The sequence below is a fragment of the Corapipo altera genome, unplaced genomic scaffold (assembly GCF_003945725.1).
Source record: "Corapipo altera isolate COAL_440 unplaced genomic scaffold, ASM394572v1 112, whole genome shotgun sequence".
Lineage (NCBI taxonomy): Eukaryota > Metazoa > Chordata > Aves > Passeriformes > Pipridae > Corapipo > Corapipo altera.
In genome coordinates, this window is record NW_020884899.1 from 6,122,592 (window position 1) to 6,141,621 (window position 19,030).

Sequence of the window (19,030 nt, forward strand, 5' to 3'; positions counted from 1 at the left end):
AAAGAGATCGTATCAATTTTTTTTAGTGCCCCATAAGACATCAGTCAAAACAAGTCAATTTATTTCTTTCTCGGGGGTTAAAACTGGTTTCATGACGCAGAGGAGATTAATTTCTTACAGCATCTCTCCGTGTTTCATAGCGGGGAGTACAGCAGAAACGAATCCATTTCACCTTCATCATCCTTTGCAGATTTTCCACAAACTATTTGCCACAGGGAAGGATTCATCTTTATATACTTCCCATCTTACCTCAGGTTTTCAGGTGTTATTTTTCTGTTGGCATCAGGTGCTTCTCTGTGACTTAAACCATCAAGAGCATGGAAATATCACTGAAGCCTGCATTTTCTACATTTAAAATTGGCTCAATTAGAGTCCTGGTGAGAGAAAATATTCTTCTTTAAGACAAAAAGATTGGTGGCAAATCATGCTAATGAAGTATTTAAAAACCCAAGAGAGACAATACTTAAAGGGCTAACAATAAGAGGATGACAGAGGAACAGGGAATGTACAAATAGCAGGGTAGCATTGCATTTTTGGTTTACATGTTGTTTCATGTAATTGAAGCATTGCTATTACATCTATCACTTGTGCTCCTGCCAGAGCAATTCTAATGCTCTGTGAGTTCAAGTTAGCCTTATTGTCTTGTTTTTCAAATGCTGTTTGATTTTTCAGTAGTTAGACTCAAGGGATATATTCTCCCCAGGACAATGAATTGTTTTACCTCTTTCCTAATAATTAAAATTAAAAAAAAAAAAAGCAGTCTTACTTTACAGCTGCTGACTTCAGTGCTGGATGAAGCACGAAGCTGAAGGAGAGCCCTGTCTTTGGGCAGATGAGCAGACCTGTTTGTTGCCTTGTGGGCCCTTTTGCTGCAGAGGAAGAAATGACATCTTGGGTTTGGCAGCTGCAGAGCAGGGTTTAGTTTCAGCATCCCATGATGAGGTGTGGGATGCTGAACTTTTCCCAAGGTGTTCTCACAGCCTGGTTTTAGGAATCCAGTTAAGTATGGCCATCAATGTCCACAGTGGGTGAAAGCATCTAAATTCAGTGGGTTTAGGTAGAAATGACTTATCCTCCTCCCTAAGTTTAGATCCTCACAAATTATTTCAGTGCCTCCTCTCCCTTGTACTTCAGTGGGAGCTATGGATATATCTGAGGAAGTGAGCCTTGGTCAGGGGAGGGTTGTGCTCATAAATTCAGTTTCAGCTGAGCCATCAATCTGCCTGAAGAAGTCAACAGCCAAATACTGAAGCTGACATGAAACCCATGATTTGTAGAGAAAAGAAGCAGGAACATTTCTTTATAGGCAACAGGAATGGAAGATACAGACTCAGTTCTGACTTCCAGGAATTACCTTTCCACCAACCTCTTGACTTTAGATTTTAAAAGGCAGCTTCCCTTTCCAAATGTGTTACTTGAATTTCCCAAGGAGAATGTGGTTCTCTATCCCCCCTTTCAGTGGTGTTGCACCTCCAACGTTCAGTTGCCCCTTCGGAGCAAAGGGTGCTTCTGCCACAATGGGAACAGCTGAAGAAAATTAAGGAGACAGCCCCAAACAATTGCAGAGCATGTGCAGAGCATGTGTGGAAGTGCTGATGTTCTGGGAAGTGTGTCCTTGTAAGCTCCCAATCTGTCCCCACCACCACCCTTCTGGGTACCCTGCCACGTGTCAGTCCCTGGGAGCTGCGCTGGTGCACTACAGGTTGTCCCTGTAACATCTCTTTGTGCACATGAGTTAAGGTCTGGGGTTCTGTTCTCGTGGGGATGTCCTAGAGCAACCAAATCCTTTGCTTCCCCCCACTTTACATTCATACCCTGCTGTTGATGCTCCTCAGCCCTTGGGGGCCATCAGCCCAGGGCAGAGCTCAGCCCCAGTTAGGATCTCTGCTGTTCACACTTGCTGTGACCTCAGGACACCAATGTGCTCCATGCCTAAGGATACATGTGTTTTTCTTGGAAGAATCAGGAATCTAGGAACCATCATCCAGGTCCTGGGTGTCACAGGTGCCTAATGCAAAGCAAGAAGGTGCTCAGAAGGTTACGCAGCACCTTCAGAGTGGTGTGGCTTTGCTCTCATTGCTGCCTAGTACAATAAGAATCACTGATCTGGAGGTAAACCCTGAGGAGCTGGGACAATGTGCTTTCCTGTCAGCAAAGTGGGAGGAGAGGTGAAACACCTATGCAAATAATTGTGCAAAAATTTATTGTGCCTTTCCAAATGCTGATCTTTGGAAACTACCTGTCCAGTGTGAGCACACAGCAGCTTCAGGCAGGCAGCCAGCTGCAATGGAACCATTATTGTTATTATTGATACTATTACTATTATTGTTATTTTTATAAATATTTATTATTATTATTAGTTGTTGTTGTTTAAAAATATAGATGCAATGCTATAAGATAACATGTTGACTTTGACTGATCAGCCACTGTTTGGGATGTAAGCAGAATGTTAGGGGGCCTTTCCATTAAGTGATGAGTGAAACCGAAGGAAAAAATTATCCTTTGTACTAAAAATCCATTTAGCCATTAGATCCCAGTATTGAAAGTATAAAGGAAGGGTTATTTTAGCTTTCAGCTGACCAGAAAATGACCGTTGGAAGACAACAGGAGGCTCCCTTTCACAATGTAAGAGCCCTTTCTACCCTCGATGAAGGGAGTGTTTCTGGCTGTGGCCTCATGCTGGTTGTGTGTGTTTTGTTCTTACTCTAGACTGAAATGCTCCTGTTTAAAGGTGGAAAACTAATCTAATTGCATATGACATAAATAAAGTCTTGCTGTACATCAGCACAGTATTTATCTAGAATAATTTTTGAGTTATTTTGCTGGTTTTACTGTATCCTAAAGCAATTTTCTTGCAACAATCAAGTCCTGTTCTTGCACAAAGCACAAGATTTTTAGGGAAAATTAATATCATACCAATCACTGGTAGGCGAAAGGATAAATAACCTGTCACAGGCCATGGTACAGATCACTTTAGGGCCTGACCTGCTCCAGCCATGGTGCCAGACCCAAGCCTGTGGGAATGCAGAGGCTGATATCTGCTGTTGGAGTGCTGCTGCTGTTTGCAGTGTTACAGCACGAGTGAAAAATGAGAGATGCAGAGGTTAAAGGCCACCCATGGGGCAGTGCTCTGGGGGTTCAACCTTATTACCAGGGCTGGGGGTCCACGTGCTTTGCTGTCCCCATCAGCTCCCACTGCTCACTTTGTGCCTCCAGGATCCAAATTACCTGGCAGCCCCTGGGAAAACACCTCTCCTGCTCCTGTGCCGCAGCCTCCCAACAGCAGCAGTTCTTGACCTGTGTTTGAGCAACATGTGTTTAAAGAGCAGCACTTCAGCTGCCCTGTGGAATTAGGCTTGAGGAACGCTGTGGTTTTGGGGTGGAGAATCATCAATTTTCTATTATTTTTGCAAAGGACAATGGGTGTTTGGGATAGCTTTTCTAAGAGTCTTTGGCTCTGGACTTAGCATGAATTCCTGTCAAAGCCACCCACCTACGGAACGCTCTGATGCCAGAGTTGAATTTATGTGAGGATATTTTGTCTAGAGGACAGAACTGCTGCTTAATCTAGAGGCAGGATGATTTAACTGAGCAATATTACATTTATTTTGGAGTTGCAATAACTGACAGCAGTTTTGGACACAGAGTAAGGCTTCCAAGCAAATGCTTTCAGTGATGTGGAAATATTTCCCAGTATGTTTTTGAAATGCCCTGTTCCTGAGGGCTGTGTTGGTTGGGTGAGGTTTCCTTCACTTGCTCATCTGGTAACAGAGCACTGGATGCCTGGCTCGTGAGTCTGCCCTTAAAAATCTAAGCTCTGATCAGTGCCAGCATGAGGATTTCAGCAGGTGCTGAGATGACTCATGTCAGAGTCTTCTCTCAAGATCTTTTAGTCACTGACATGGTTCCTAACATAAAGATATTGCATGTGAAGTGTTCAATACATACTGGCACCACTGGTTCTTGGTTTAAACTGCAACCATTTATACTCAGCATATTGCATGGACTGCTTTGCTGTCTCCAGTGGCCTTCGGGTGAAAGAAGGGACCATTTCCTGGTCTCTGTGGAGCTGGTCCACAGGTTAGGAGTGAAAGAGCAGATCCCCATTTTCCTGATTTCATGGGCCTGAGGTGCCTCCAGGCCCTTGAACTCTGCAGGAGGGACCCAACAGGGGTGGTCCTCACCTCCACCACACTGTCCCAAGTTCGCTGTCCATCATGTCAGGAGCTCATCCTGTTTCACACACTCACAAGAGTGCACCTTCTCCACAGAAGCATCGTTAGGACTGACTGGGTAATGATGTTGCTGGAATGTTTCCTTTACCCCAAAACAGCTAAGGAATCATTGCTTTTCGTTGCCAAAGTCTGGAACCACCACGACATCCCTCCACTGTGGTGCTTTTGGCAGTTGGGAGACTTTTCTTTGTTTTTAAACATAGCACCTCCTTTTCTTTCCTCTACCTGTCTCTTCCATGGCCATGTTCTATCTGCCAACATCAATAAGTTAAAGTCAGCCATTTAATTCAGAAGAGCTGTTTGCAAGATGCAGCTTTCAATCATCTTTCATGGGAACGGAAGGATTCCCATGGCAGTGAAAGAGAAAAACTTGGGGTCTGGCAGACTGATGATGTAGCTTCAGACAGGAATCTGCTTGCTTGTTTGCTTGTTTGTAGTAAAATCCCTTCCCTTCTCCTTGCATATATCACTAAGACAATAATCAGGTTTTGCAGCAAAACATTCCCAACATTTTTTTTGGCCAGAATTGCATGTGCAGCTCCAGTGTCACAGAGCATCTGTGTGACCTGCTGCCTCACAGCTGTCTGAAAAAGCTGGGCATTCTCTGCATTTTGTAAGATTTTCAGACATCCAAGCCTGGTCTGTATGATTTTTTCACTCTCTCATCTTGTCCCAGCTGGCATCAGAAAGTTTTCCCAGGGGCAGCAGGTAGCATGAAACAGAGCTGAGCTGTATCTGGTCATACTTGAACTCCACTTACTCCACAAAAAGTCTATTCCACACTGGGTTTGCGGAACACCCAGCTTTTTAAAGGAATCTTTTACTAATGAGTTCATTCACCTCAATAGAAATTACTCTGCAGAACTGGGCACTAGTTTTTTATCTATCCTTTGAGCCCACCAGCAGAGCACACAATCACTCCCAAAGCAAACACATTCCATTGTGACTACCAGCAGATGGAATAGCAGGCTCTGTTGGCATGGGTGAGGTTATTGCTTGAGAAAAAGTGCAGTATTGGACCCCTAAGGAGTGAAGGTCAGCAGAAGACGGGGCTGACAGGATGATATGTGCACTCTGCAATTCCACTGTGTCCACTACCCGCTACATGGCCTGCTAACATCTCACCCTTGCCTTTTTTATGAAACAATCCGTATGCTTTCTGCTCAGAAATAGAGTTCTTTTGAAGTTTAAAAGCAGTTATGTCATAGCTGAAACAGCTGTTCAACAACCACCCAAGCAAGCAGCAGTTCCCTGTGCTGCTCAGCCAGAGCTGAGCTGGCCTTGTGCATCTGTGTGTCCCAGCACAGAGGAGTGCAGGAAGCACAACCAGCTGGAACAGTATTTCAGAGAAAGCCTGTGGATGGGTTTAACCTCCACAACATGGCACTGCCTAAAAGCTGGTGCATAGTGGACACTGCTCTGTCTGTGCTGCCCTGTGGTCAGTGGAGAGGGAGCAGATGTGGACTCTCCCCCACCACTTACAGGCCTTTTTCAAGGTGGGAAGAACTGCCATGTTTGACCATTCCACGGATTTCACAACCTTGCTGCAACACAAGCGTGCAACCCTCAAACCTCTGCACCTGTGCTTTCAGGGAATTCAGGCTGATGTTTCTGCTGTTTCCCCACAACTGCTGGCCCAGGGCTTGTGCCTTGCTGGTGTCAGCCACGGGGTGGGCTGACAGCCCCAGTGAGGTCAGCAGGACAGTGTGGCCACCCACAGCCCTTCACATGGCTCCTCAAAAAGCTCAGTGCCAGCTCACAAAAACCTCAGAGTAAAATAAGACCCTCAGAGAGATCTTCTACAGCTTATAAATCCCCATCACAGCTCTCCCACCCACCAGTGTCAGCCAGGCTTTGCTTTCTTCTGAGAGGCTGGTACCTGGGCTGCCATTGCACCAGGCAGGCAGCCTTCAGTACCCATAGCTCATTAGCAGCTCCTTGTAATTCCATCCAATTTGATGCTCTAGGTGTGACTTCAGACTACTGTCATGGAAGAAATCACAGTTAAGAGAGAGTACAACTTACAGAAATGAAGCTGGAGATGGCGCCTTGTTTCTCCCAATAAAGAGAACAGAGGGCTGCAGACAATTTCATCTTCAAACACTGGGTCTTACTGATGAAGCCAATTTTTCAAAACAAACCACAAGCCAATGACCTCTGGAATGCCACAAGATGTGAATAACAGCATAAATACATTCCTGTCATCCTGCTTATGGACATTTCTCATAATATCTCGGAACAGCACAGAAGACCACACTGAATATGAAGTTTCCATGATTAACCAATGTTTTGCAGTGCTGTGATTATGGTTTAACCAAAAATTATTGCTTTGGTTCAGCACTTCAGCATCATCATCATCAAATTATCACATTGCAATATTTTACTCTACACAGTAATTGCATTCAAAGCAGTGTTTGCTAAAAGAGAGAACTGAGTTGAGGTCTTCAGCACTTCTGAAGTATGGGAGGGTTGCAAGGAGTTTGATTTAGATAGAACCCATCCACTAGCAATTATTTTTACTAACTTATAAATTCAGAATGAAGGAGTACTCAAAAAGTTCTGTTATAGAGACCCATGCAAATTATGGACCTCAAAGTACATTTGGACTAATCAAAGTCCAGTTCCTGGCCTCAAAACCAGGATGAACAGGGGAATGATGCTGCTGGGAGAGAGGAGGGGTGCAAGTCAATAGTATCAACAGTCTAAACAACATTTTCATTTAGAGTAGAAATGTTGATGTTTTTCACTCATTGACATTTAAACTGCTTTTTATCACTAACAGATGTGTTATTATTTGGGCACTTAAAAAAATTGGAAAATTTGGTTGTTTTGTGTTTTGTACAAACCATGGGTTTTTTTTTTTAATTTTGAACTTACAGTATGGAAGCACATTGTAACAACAAGACATTCTAAACCAAATTAAAAGCAACACATAACAGATAATTTTTAGTTTATCTGAGGTGCAGCTAGCTGGCTAGACATAAAAAATATAAATGCCAGCCAAGGTTAGAGATGTCCACTGAATGCCTCAGCATCACTCAGTCCTGCAATTTTGACCAAAATATGTTATGCAGATAATGATGGAGGGCTACAATTCTGTGAAATAGTAATTTTTGAAATGGTCAAGCTCTGGGCTGATCCTGCAGTGGAGGTGTTTTAGGTGGAGACTACAGCTCATTTTGCACCTTGTCCAATTCCCAGCTTGCCTGGGAGTCCCTGCCACATCAGAGATATTTTGTGTGGTCACTGCAAACAGTGGAGCTGCTCAAACACTGAATATGAGTCAGTTGCTGAATTTTGGGTTTGGTTTGTTTTTTAAATGATTTTGAAGTGGGTCTCCCTTTATAGGAGATAAACTGAAATGCCTTTTCAAACATTACCCATGCAACTGCATTCTTAGGGCAGAAGCTGACTGGGATCAAGCATGAGAGCATCTGTTAAAATAGCAGGCAAGTCACTTAAGCCGGAATTATTTCTCTAAGGGCCGAGTCAGACTGGGTGGCACCACTGAAGGAGGCAAGTTTGGGTGACGGCTTTCAGACAGTGCATGGTACTTGAACTGAATCCTACTTTGAATGTTTTTAAAGAGAGAAAATGGGGGGACAGTGGACTGCACACATTAGCTTTATACCTTTTAAAGAATTTCATCTCGTGGTTGGAGAAACCCATAACCCTGCAACACTCGAGTGAATGTTGTGACAGGAACCCATCCTGGTTCAACTACTTGACTGGCATTACACAGAAAGACCACTGCAGAGCTGAACTGTCAGGTCAAGCTTAGAGAAAAGACTTTTAAGACGTTTGTTTTTTGTTCTAATCCTCTATGTTATTCCTAAGTTTACTCTTTTGGGCAAATTTCACATAGCCTGCTTTTATGGAAACAGCTTCTTTAAACACTAAAAGAAAATTATGCCCTTTGGCGCTTTTAATTCACTGTCTTTGCAGTAATTCATGCCAAAAAAGGTGGCAGGGGAGCCCTTATAAAGCTCTATTAATTGAAATAAATGAACCATGCTTTGGAGAACAGTGTACCATAGAGGAAGGGCTGCCTTCTGAATCCTGCTCCCATAGATGTCCCTTGTGATTTCAGGCATGTCGTAAAATCCACTGTCCACCTCATTTTCCCACCTTATTAAGATGAGGCTGAGATTGTTCTTTACCTGAACCCCCTGGGCGTTGTGAAGTCCGACTCAGGGCTTCAGAAGAACTTGGAGGACCAGGAATTTTATTTTGAAAACCATAGCAAGCACTAGCCTTTCCCAGAGAGTGGCATTTATGAGCATACTTTCATTAGTCCCTTAGCTTTTTCTTTTTCATTTGAATCTGGAAAAATGTGTTGAAAGTCATTTCATGGGGGACTCTGGGAGAAATCGAGCTTCTTGCAGAGTGGGAGCTCTAGGGGGTCACGAGTGGTGAGGTCAGCTCCCCGAATCCACCCGACAGGAGTAGAAAAACCTCACTGTTTTGAGGATGGCCTCAAAGCCTCCACTGACTTTAGGTTGGACCCAAACACCTGACTTTTTCCCAACTCTTTCATTTGTACATTCAGTCTCAGAGAAAGGGGAAGGTGAGAAAGAGAGACAGAAATATGTGTCTACTCCCCTCCTCCTCTCCTTCTCCCCAAAGATCATTTCCATCCATCCAACTTCTTTCCCAGATACCGTATCATTTGCTTCTGTGACTAATCTCTGGGTGGGGGAAAAAATTATTTTGAAAGTTCAAGAGAAACATAAGCTGCACATTTATGAGTGTTTTTCTCCTCTTCCTTGGCTCTGAATGACCAGAGTTTTATTATTCCTCTTGACTGCATGCTGAGATAGGTACTTTCCTTTCAAGCAAGGCCTGCTGCTGGCAGCAGGCAACAGAGGCTCTAAACCTGGGATACTCTTTTCATGTCTGAGTCTTCCATTAACACCAATACTTTAACCTTTTCCACCCCTCCACCCCCCTTGGTGTTAATGCTTTTGGATAAAGATGGCCCAGGAAGGTTGAGGTTTCAAGGAAAAGTAAGTATTACGAAGAGAAACCAACCAGGGCTCAGAATTTCACTCTCCACATGCATCATGATCTCACTTCACGTGTCTTTTTACAGGCCTGCTCCAGCACACAGAGAGACCCAGGTGTTGGTGTGTCATCATTAAACCTGCAGTGATGGGGAGCCAAGCTTACCTCTAGTCCCAGCTCTTCCTGGAGAGATGTCCCTGGGGGACCCAGCAGTGGCAGATCAGACTCAGTGCCACAAACAGGGTCAAGAACAAATGTCTGGCTCTTCATGAACTGCTTGGAGGAAAAGGCAGCAGCAGGGTAAGGTTACTGTGTTGTCTGGTTCCTGCCCTCAGGGCCACACTTGGCCCATGCACAGCCAGAGAATGCAGCCAGCATTGTCCATCATACAACTACACAACCACCACCACCGTGCCTGCAGAGCACACGTTGTTTGAACTAATGGGCCTTCAAGAGGATCCTTCTGTTTGAGAGATGATATCACAGATTATATCTGTGTTCACTTTTGGTCTGGACCGTTGCTGAGAGAAAAACAATTCTTGGCAAATTCCTTGAAGTGCTTGCTTCCTACAGTTTGGATGAACACAGTTTGTTCAAGAAAGTTGGGTAGGTGTGAGTTTCTGTCTGTTCCCCTTTTGAGAATTATTTTTGCCAGTGCAAAACTGAAGATAATAATGCTCCCATTAAAAATGAGGTGAATGCTCAGGCTAACTTGAGTGGGTGGAAAGGACTTCAAACAGGATGAATCTGGGGACAAACCTACTCTTGCCAAGACAAACAGCTGCAGAGATCTCTGGAAAGAAAAAGGGCCCTCCAGCACTGCTGTTCAAATAATTCAGACACATAGGGCTGGTTGAGGCTATGTATCTATCACATTATAATTAAAACCAATGGCTTTCATATGAAGAGAGAAAAGGTGCATCATAAGTCATGAAAGAGGACTGGAGAACTGATATCATTAGGACAACAAACTGATATTTCCTTAGGACAACAAAGATATGAGATGAGTGCAAACCAAAGCAGAAAGCTCTCACTCTCCTTCCTACATCTGTCTTTCATTTGCTTTGCCTCTATCTGCCAGTTGTTGATGTTTTCTCACATTATCTTGGTCCCTTTGTTCAAACTGCATTTCATTCCAAGAAGGCAGGGAGCTCCAGGTGTGAATGAGGGCTGTGAGCATGAACTCACTGTCGCAGTTATTATTGTTATCATTCCTCTGAAAATCAGCTTGGTGGAGGTTTGACTGTGCAATTTGTTCTGCCATTTTAACTGTATCCTTGTTAAATGTAGAAAATGGAAGGAAAATGGAACGAAAATGTGGAAAATGGAATGAAGTGCAGTGCTTTGCATGATGGCTTGCACCCAAAGGTGCAGTCTTAGCTAACAAAGTGCTGGTGTACTGTGGAGCAAGGTGTTTGAGGTTACAGGTTTGAGACCTGCTGCTCAAATGGGTCAGGTGCTCAGGACTTGCTGTGCTTCTTTGTAATGGGAGAAACTGTATGTTAAAAAAAGTTAATACGGAATTTGCAATGCTCCATAAAGTTTCAGTGTTTTTTATTTTAAGATCCCTGTGATATTAAGTAATTGTATTCCCACCATCCAGCTATTTAGCAATCTAAAACCATACTATTTTCCCCATTACTATTGTTTCCATTATTGGCAGTAGACTTGTGGGTGTCTGGTTATTTTTGTCTTTGGACATTCCCTGTGTACATCCAACTGGGCCCTGATCTTTTAATATATTTTTCAGCGGTCCCCTCTGCTCCCACTGGGCCCCTGGAGATGTTATGGAACTCCTTTGTGTGTATTGGATGAACGCATCTCTGAGATGAGCCTGGAGCAGACAACTGCCATAACATTAAGCTGAACTCCAGCTTTCCCCCCAGCTTGGCATGATGTGTTCATTCCCTCCACAAATCAGGTGCAGCCAGCAGGAACAGCTCAGCCCTGATTCAGTGGGGATTAAGAGCACAAACAACGGTGTGTTTCTCCTCAGATCCTGCCTCAAACACATTTGCCTGCCAGTCATACTGTAGCCTCATTTGTGAAATGATGATGGCTGTGTGATCGGTCTGCTGGAACTGTCATTTGGCTAGTAATTTTTGAAACTGTTCACATACGGTTGGAGGCCTCAAATATAATAATTTTTAGGAGTTTCATGAGAAAAAGCATCAGGAAATACAGATAGAAGGAAAGCTCTATTAGTACCTCTGCTCAGGGAGAGGTAAGAAGTTCAATCATTAATTAATACTGACATATCTGCAGCCAGGTGAAGGGGACAGGTGTGCTATGAAAAAAACAAAACAACTCAGAAGTCTTCATTAGCTTGTTGCTTACAGCAAAACATGCTTAAAGAAAAAAAAGAGACTTGCTAAAAGAGGAAGACAGAGGCATTTTGTATTTAAGTTCTCTGCTAGAAAATGACACCCCCCACCCAAGAGGCAAAATGTCTCCAGAATATTTTTTACCCCATTTAAATGATCTTCAGAAAGAGAAGACAACAACACTCTGCGTTGTAATTTAAGAACAGTTAAAATAAAAATAAATTAATAAACAAACAAACCAACCAGCAAATATGGCAGCAGGATGCAGTTGGATACTTATGCACTGAGCTTCTTTGCAGAAGCCATCCATCCTTAGCCTGAAACCAAAGAGTGGTGCAGGACAGTGCTGCAAACCTCTGCTCAGGGACACCTGCCTGTGGCCTGCAGGCCCATGGGGATCCCTCACCTAATTCTGCAGTTTGCAACAGACAGAGAAAAGGTGTTAGATACATTAGAAGTACAGCCAGCAGTCTGTACTCTCAGTGGAAAATGCTCAAAGGTCACAAGCTGAAACAACAGGAAATCACAGAGCAGACATGGAGAGCACCTAGAGGCCTAATTTACCTAAATACTCCTTCCAACCCATTCAGTGTGGGGAGCACTTGTGGGTGGCACTCAGGAGGTTTGAGAACTGGGAAGCACTGATCCGAAAAGGAGATAGGCTGCTGGATGGGAATGTAGATACTAAGCCAGTCCACAAGAAACCCAATCTTCTGCCCTGAGCTTTTCCCATCACAGCTTCCCCTCTTCCTGGTGCAAATCTATAAACAGGAAGATCTCAAGTTAGAGCAAAAAAGCTGCAATTACAGACTGGGAGCACAGAGAGAGGTCAAGGGAAGGAGAGGCTTAAGGAAACGGCACCACTGAGCCAGGATCTGGCACTGCTGGCTGAAGGTTTGTCTCGTTTTCAGACCCGTGGCTGAACAGGACCCTTAAGAGCAAAAGGATTTGGCAGACTGGGACTGCCCATGGCCAGGGATAGCCCTTGGCTGGACCACACAGACTCTCCAGATGGGCTGTGACTCCAAAGACAGGATGGCAAGCAGCTTTGACTGTCTGGTTGGTATTTCAATAGATGGGGTCTTTTTAACTTTGTTTTTTGAGAGTTTCCCTTCTATTTTGCAACAGCAGTTCCTTCCTGTGCCAGGGGTAGCTCATTCAAACCAGCTCAAGTGTTTATACCTCCCACTGCATTTCCTATGGTGGGTATTTCTAAAACAGCTTCGCTGGTGGAGTCCTCTCAAAATAACGTGTTAAAGACCAAATGATTTAGCACATAATTAAGGAGTAAACAATGATGTTGTGATCAGCAAGAAGTCTGCAGTGTCAGCTGCAAGGCAGGATTTGCATGCAAGAAATATGCCAAGAAAAATGAGTAAATCTCTGTGTCTTTGTGTCTTGGTGTGGAGAGGTAGCTTCTGCTCCATGCCAGATGGAGGCACAATTCCAGGGTTATTTTATTTTATTTTTTTTTTCTGCTGCCAGCACAGCAGCAAAAGCAGCAGTTCCAAGGACACCAGCAATTTGCAGGGGAGAAAAAAACCTTCTTGCAGCCACCAGGATTGGATGCTTCTTCTGGGCTTTTCTACACACTCCAGCTAGTTTGTGTGGAAGGGCTGGTTTTCTGGATCTGCCTCTCCTTGCCCTGTGTGAGAGATGGTTTCCTTCATCCCATGCTGGGCAAAAGAGAAGCAGCATGCCTAAGCTCTACAAACAAAATATTCCTTTTTTTTTAGTGATTTCCTAGATTTTAATGCAAAGGAAAGAATCAAGACACACAAAATTATTGTGATATGAATTTATAATAACATTTTATTAATATATTATGCTACAAAAATATTTTGATAAAATAATATTAGAAAGCATCTTTTTATTACACTCTTCAAAACAGTTCACAAAAGCAGGAGGCAGAACAGGAAAAAATATTTGAAATACATTTGAATTGAAAACTGACAAATATGCAATTTGAAATTCAGTGGGAGCATGAATCTGCAGGATGGTTAACCAGTCTGATAGAAAAAAAGCATTTACTACTTATTGGAAAGTCCTCCCTGCCTTTAGCTAGATTAAGGTGCCTCCTGAAAAGTTAGTCACAGGAAAGGCTGAATTTGGGTTGGGACAAAACACATGCACACAACATGCACACATCCACATAAACATACACACACATACACACATTCCCCTATGATCTCAAACACTGGCAAATTAACTTTCTGCTTCAGTTAAGCTGAAACAAGCTTACATTGAAGTTGAATTCTAGCACACTCTGTGGAACATTGATCACTTCAGAGATATGACAAGCCCCTATAATTTTTGGATATAATATAGAAATACGGTACTAAGCAAAGTTTGGAATGATAACATTTATGCTGAGATAATAACTTTGGCACTTTGGTTTCTCTAACATAAATATATGATGGGAAATTCCTCCCTAACAGTGGTATATGGTAATGACTGAGTCATATCGTTTGACTAATCAATGCACTAAACATAGATTAAGTTCTCCCTCCTTTCATCTCTCTCTCTCTCCACAATTGTATATTGAAGAACTTAGATAAATATACAACTCTGTACCTTGGGTGTTCCTAAATTACAGTGGAGCTTGGAGGAATGGGAAGGGAAGTTCAACAAAGCAGATTTCTGACACCTGTATAAAGCATAGTTATCATAAATCATGTTCATCATTTATTGCCAGAAGACATATTGCATTATTCAACAGCCCAAGGGATTTCAGAGAAACTACATCAGACATAAAATATAAAATACCTTCTGTCCCAGCTTACTAACTGGTTCTCCAAGTGGCAGTGCACGTTAATATAGCATCCATAGTTAGACATAAGCAAGAAAAGCATTAAAACAAAGAAAGATTGGAAGTTAGATCTGTTGCTGATGATATGGGATATTTATAGCACCAGGGGAAGACCTTGGCAGTTAATTAGCATTTGTTTATAATGCTACAGTTACATATAACATGAATTGTATCGGTGTCAGCTGTAGCTGAGTTGAAAAGATGAATCGTATGACCACTGAGCTTTGGACTCATCCAAAATTGTGTCCGAGATTGCCAGACACTGTGTGACTCCTGATTGTGTTCTCAGAGCTAAAAAGGATCACCAGTGTTTGCTATTTTATGTAGTGGGCATGGATATTTTTGTTAAATCTCCTGCTCTTGTAATCTTGTGATTGCACGGGAATCTGAGCTTTCCTTTGGAAGAAAGAAAACAGTCTAGTTTTTTGAGAAACTCACAGAGGAAGCTGAAGCCCTGTGAAGCTGGTAATCAGTGTTGCTTCAAGAGCATGTATCAAATCTGGTGCACAGCTTCTAAACTCACAGTGAATTTAATTATGATCCAATGCAATGGGTGTGCATAGATCTGCACTAACCAGTATTACTGTGTTTTAATTAATAAAACAGTTATAATTATGAATCAGCTGCTGTAGCTGATTAGTAAACAATCCATTTCATCAACCACAGTGAGGGTTTCATTATTCAGTATTGCTCTGCTTACATGCCATGTATTGAATAAAGTGACTCTCAGTTGTACTTTAGGGTAAGGCATCAGAATAAAAGAAGTGTTTGGTTAGGGAGCTGTGCTGAAGCCATTCACATGGGGTTCCTGAGCCAAGACCTACAGGAACCTACTTAACTTCATATTTAATGTAAGTCAGGCCTCCTCCCTTAACCAGAGAAAGCTCAGATGATCAAATGACTTAACTGCTTCTAGGTGTGCAGACCCCAAATCCAGGAGACACCCTGCACTGACACCTGCACTGCAGCAGGATAAATGTGGGGCGCCAGCACAAGGGAAATTCGGTGAGTTCCAGTAACATTCATTAATTTCATGGAATTGCAGGCAAACTGACAGGAAATGCGAAGTAAAAACATACTTTGACATCCAAGCTATATCATCCTGAGACAGCCAAACATACCATGGTGTCTGAGCTAATCAATATTGAATTGTCCAGTGGAGGAGTGACTCAGAAAGCCTCATCGGTGACAACGGAGTGACTGTTCTGTGCAGTATGATGACAGCCGTGAGTGTGGAGAGATGTGTGTGTTCCTAATATTTAAAAAAACAGCCCCAGAGTCTTATGGAGAAACCCAGAGATTGGGAAATGATAAAACTGTAATTTCTAGTCTTGGTCCTGTTGGTGGTTCTCCTTACGGTCTCAGACAAGTTGTTTCTGTTTTCTGCTCTTTTTTTCTCTCCCTTATCTTCATATGGTCTTGTCTATTTATACTGTAAGTTTTCCATCACCTGGAATTATTCCTGGGATAGTACCACAGAATAATTTCTGGATTCAATTTGATTACAACAAATAAAATTTAGTGGGTTTTGGTTTGTTGGCTGTTCACTTTTACTATGTAACTTATCAGCAGCCTTAAGATTTGCTTACCCTATTGCCAGTTCCATTTGTGTAAATAAGACATTATAATTCAGTTTTCATCTTTGCCTTGAACACAGCAGGAGAACCAATAATCTATTTTAAATGCATTAAGGTTGAATTTGAAGGTCTGTTAAACCATTATATTCAAATGAAGGCATTTCTAGGGTAATAGCTCAAATAAAACCAAAATGAAAGTTCTCAAAATATGTTTCCAATATCCATCTCTGTGCAATAAATATGCAAGGTGAATGGCTTCTGTCCAAAACTAACATTTCTAATCTTCTGCTAGCCAAAATACACAATATGAATGTATGCAGAGGGTCTCTTTGAATCTCACATTTGGGGCAAAGCTCAAAGTTTTCCATTCAGCCTTATCATCTGTTGTGCTTGAAAAGAAAAAGGGGGAAGCTTATAGCATTGTCTGCTGTACCCACTTAAACTGACTAGAAACCTACACAACTTTCTGTCAAAAACAGAGCAAAGGCTGGGGGTCGTGGTGTCCAGTAAGTCAAAAAGAAGTTATCTGTATTATCCCTGGCCTTTGTAAGGCAATGAGCTGGGATACGTGAGGGAAATGCTCAGTAGTTCATCATGGTTTTAAACGAAACCATGTGACTTTTGTAGTCTAGTTACTTTCTAACCTGCTCTCCTGAATTAACTGGTATGATCACAAGCAAACCATGAATTCTGAACTCTCTCTTGCTGCAGAGACTTTCAGGTTGCGTGGAATATCTGCAGCCCTGGAGATCAGGCTCTAGGGCTGCTGGGGAACTGACAGGACTGTTTTCAGGCAGAATTTTATCAGTATTGTTATTATAATCATCATCATTATCTTTTTTTCCAAGGTGAAAAAAGCACTGCTTTTCCATAAAAAACCCCTTGTATTGTATATTTCTGGTTTTGAGACTTCTAACTATGATGTTTTCATCATCTATTTTGGACTTTTGGTTTGTAGATGACTTAGAAAGAAAAACACTATTTCAACCCAAAATAATTTTCTAGTTGAAACTTTTGCATCCAAAGGGATTTTTCGTCATGTTTTGGTGGTGAAAAAACACGAACATGCCTTATTAAACACAATAGTTTTTAAGATGGCATTTTTTTTCCCCCCATTGATATTGTTCATTGCATTCATTAACTGCTTGGATAGGGAACAAAGTTTTCAGTGTAAGGTGTCATAACTTTTTCATCGAAGTCAGCAGAGGTACCACAGTGTACAAATGGAAGAATGTTCTGCATGTCTCTGTAACACAGGGGTTAATTTGATTCCTTGAACAGATTTTGGACAAGTCATAATTATTTCAGCACAGAGATATCAGTTCTATCAGCTCATAACAGCAAGATGAAAGGGAATTTGTAGATGGTTTTTGCCTCTAGGTTGTCCATCTGCATCAATACAATCAGTACAAGGAAGTTCTACAGATTAACAGGACACTACATCTTTATACCCTACAGACAAACCAACCTCTGTTTGCATTTATGCTGGGAAAGGTTGTAGGCTTGTGTTGATATAAAATGAGGCAGAGAAGAAAATAATTTCAGTAGGATTATTCCAGACTTGAAAAGCAATTTTTTATTAGGAAAAAGGTGTCTTAATTTGTGTTAGCTAATGAATTATTCCAGGGCTAAGAGGGAAATTGCTAATTTCCAAAGAAAGTAAATAGTTTAGTTAAAGAAAGCAGGGGAATGTAGAGGATTATCTTGACTAATGACTTAATAAGTCATAGAAAAATAACTGGTATTTTAGGTTGTAGCAGCTAACAAGTTAAGAATGCACCTATTTTTCTAATGGGTATAGGCCACAGAGAGCAGGATCTGCTTCATTCAGTGTAAGCTATGCTAATGAGATAAAAAAGGTAAAAATAAAGAAGTTCAGCAGAAATGTACTTATTGGACAGTTGCAAAAAGTAATGATTAAAGAAACAAAGAAAGGATTCATTTGGTGTCAGTTCAGACATTTGCAGAGTTGTCAGAAAATGAATATAGAAAATATTAATTTATCTGTTTCACCATCGCTACTGATTAATAGGGATGTTATTAACATATACAACAAGAAAAATAAGTTTACCAGTCGAATAAATACATTTTTTCTTTTTCTTTTTTTTTTTCTTTATATGAACATGTATATTTTACAAAACCCCATAGCACTATGGGAAATAAAGATCCTTCTACAAAAAGAAGATGTAAGTCAGTGTTACAATAAAGCTTTAGAATTTCAAAATGTATCTGGGCAAGGAGACAAAATCAGCTAGAAGGCACTACTGAGTCACTGAGAAGGTCCAGCTTGTAAATGTTGTTGTCTTAACCTCCAATTCGTTCATAAATTATCTCTCTTCTCTATTCCAAGGGATTGCATGTAATCCTGATGTGGTCAGGAGGGCTGCAGTAGATTCAGGAGAAAAGAAGCTATGGTCATGCAGAGAGGAAATGTTATTGATGGCCATAAAAGACTGGCTGCAGCTGAGCTTGTGGGCTGAGGCTGGGACGGGCGATCGGAACGCGGTCTCTGATCCAGCTGGTTTGAAATCCAGATGGGAGGCTTGACTGTGATGTAGCCATTGGTTATCCTGATATAGGAAGGCAACGTGGTGGTGCTAAAAGAAAACACAAGAGAAGGAAATTAAACAGCAGAACCCTTATCTCTGCTCTGTAAACTGTCATTCCAAGTGGTAGTAACCACAACTGTTATTATTATTATTATTATTATTATTATTATTGTTATTATTATGATTATGTTTTTAGGTACCTTCTTCCCACCAAGGGTCTCATAATTTGCCATGTCTCAGTGACATGTCTTAATCACCAAGGACTGGCTACTATGTCCAGGAGAGAGGCCACAAATCACATCCTTCCCCTGTTTCACAAGCCTTAAAAAATTTCTCTAGATCCCCTCACACAACTGATAACCTTGAGTACAGGAGACCAAGTAGGTTAATTTCTTTTTCTGGCTTTAAGCCATTTTGGATCAAGTCACAATGTCAAAAGCAGACTCAGTCAGTGCTAAGTCTCCCTGCCTGTGGATTTGCCTCAATAGCTGTGTGATTGCTTATTGATTGTAGCTTGAGTTAGTACTTTGAT

At 41.9% G+C, this 19,030-nt stretch overlaps 1 protein-coding gene and 1 long non-coding RNA gene across 3 annotated transcripts in view; one reads left to right on the plus strand and one right to left on the minus strand.

Moving 5' to 3' along the window:
• The window catches only part of LOC113949985, a 210,797-nt gene extending 198,204 nt beyond the window's left edge, over positions 1–12,593 (plus strand). For both annotated transcript variants that reach the window (XR_003528630.1, XR_003528629.1), the window contains exons 3-4: positions 9,328–9,539; positions 12,475–12,593. This is a non-coding gene — a long non-coding RNA (uncharacterized LOC113949985). The remainder of the gene's footprint in view (positions 1–9,327; positions 9,540–12,474) is intronic.
• A 791-nt stretch (positions 12,594–13,384) lies between these two features.
• The window catches only part of TRABD2B (TraB domain containing 2B), a gene marked incomplete at its 5' end in the record, with an annotated part of 277,903 nt that continues 272,257 nt past the window's right edge, over positions 13,385–19,030 (minus strand). The window contains one exon of the mRNA XM_027648864.1: positions 13,385–18,546. Within this exon, the coding sequence (XP_027504665.1) occupies positions 18,324–18,546 (223 nt within the window). The remainder of the gene's footprint in view (positions 18,547–19,030) is intronic.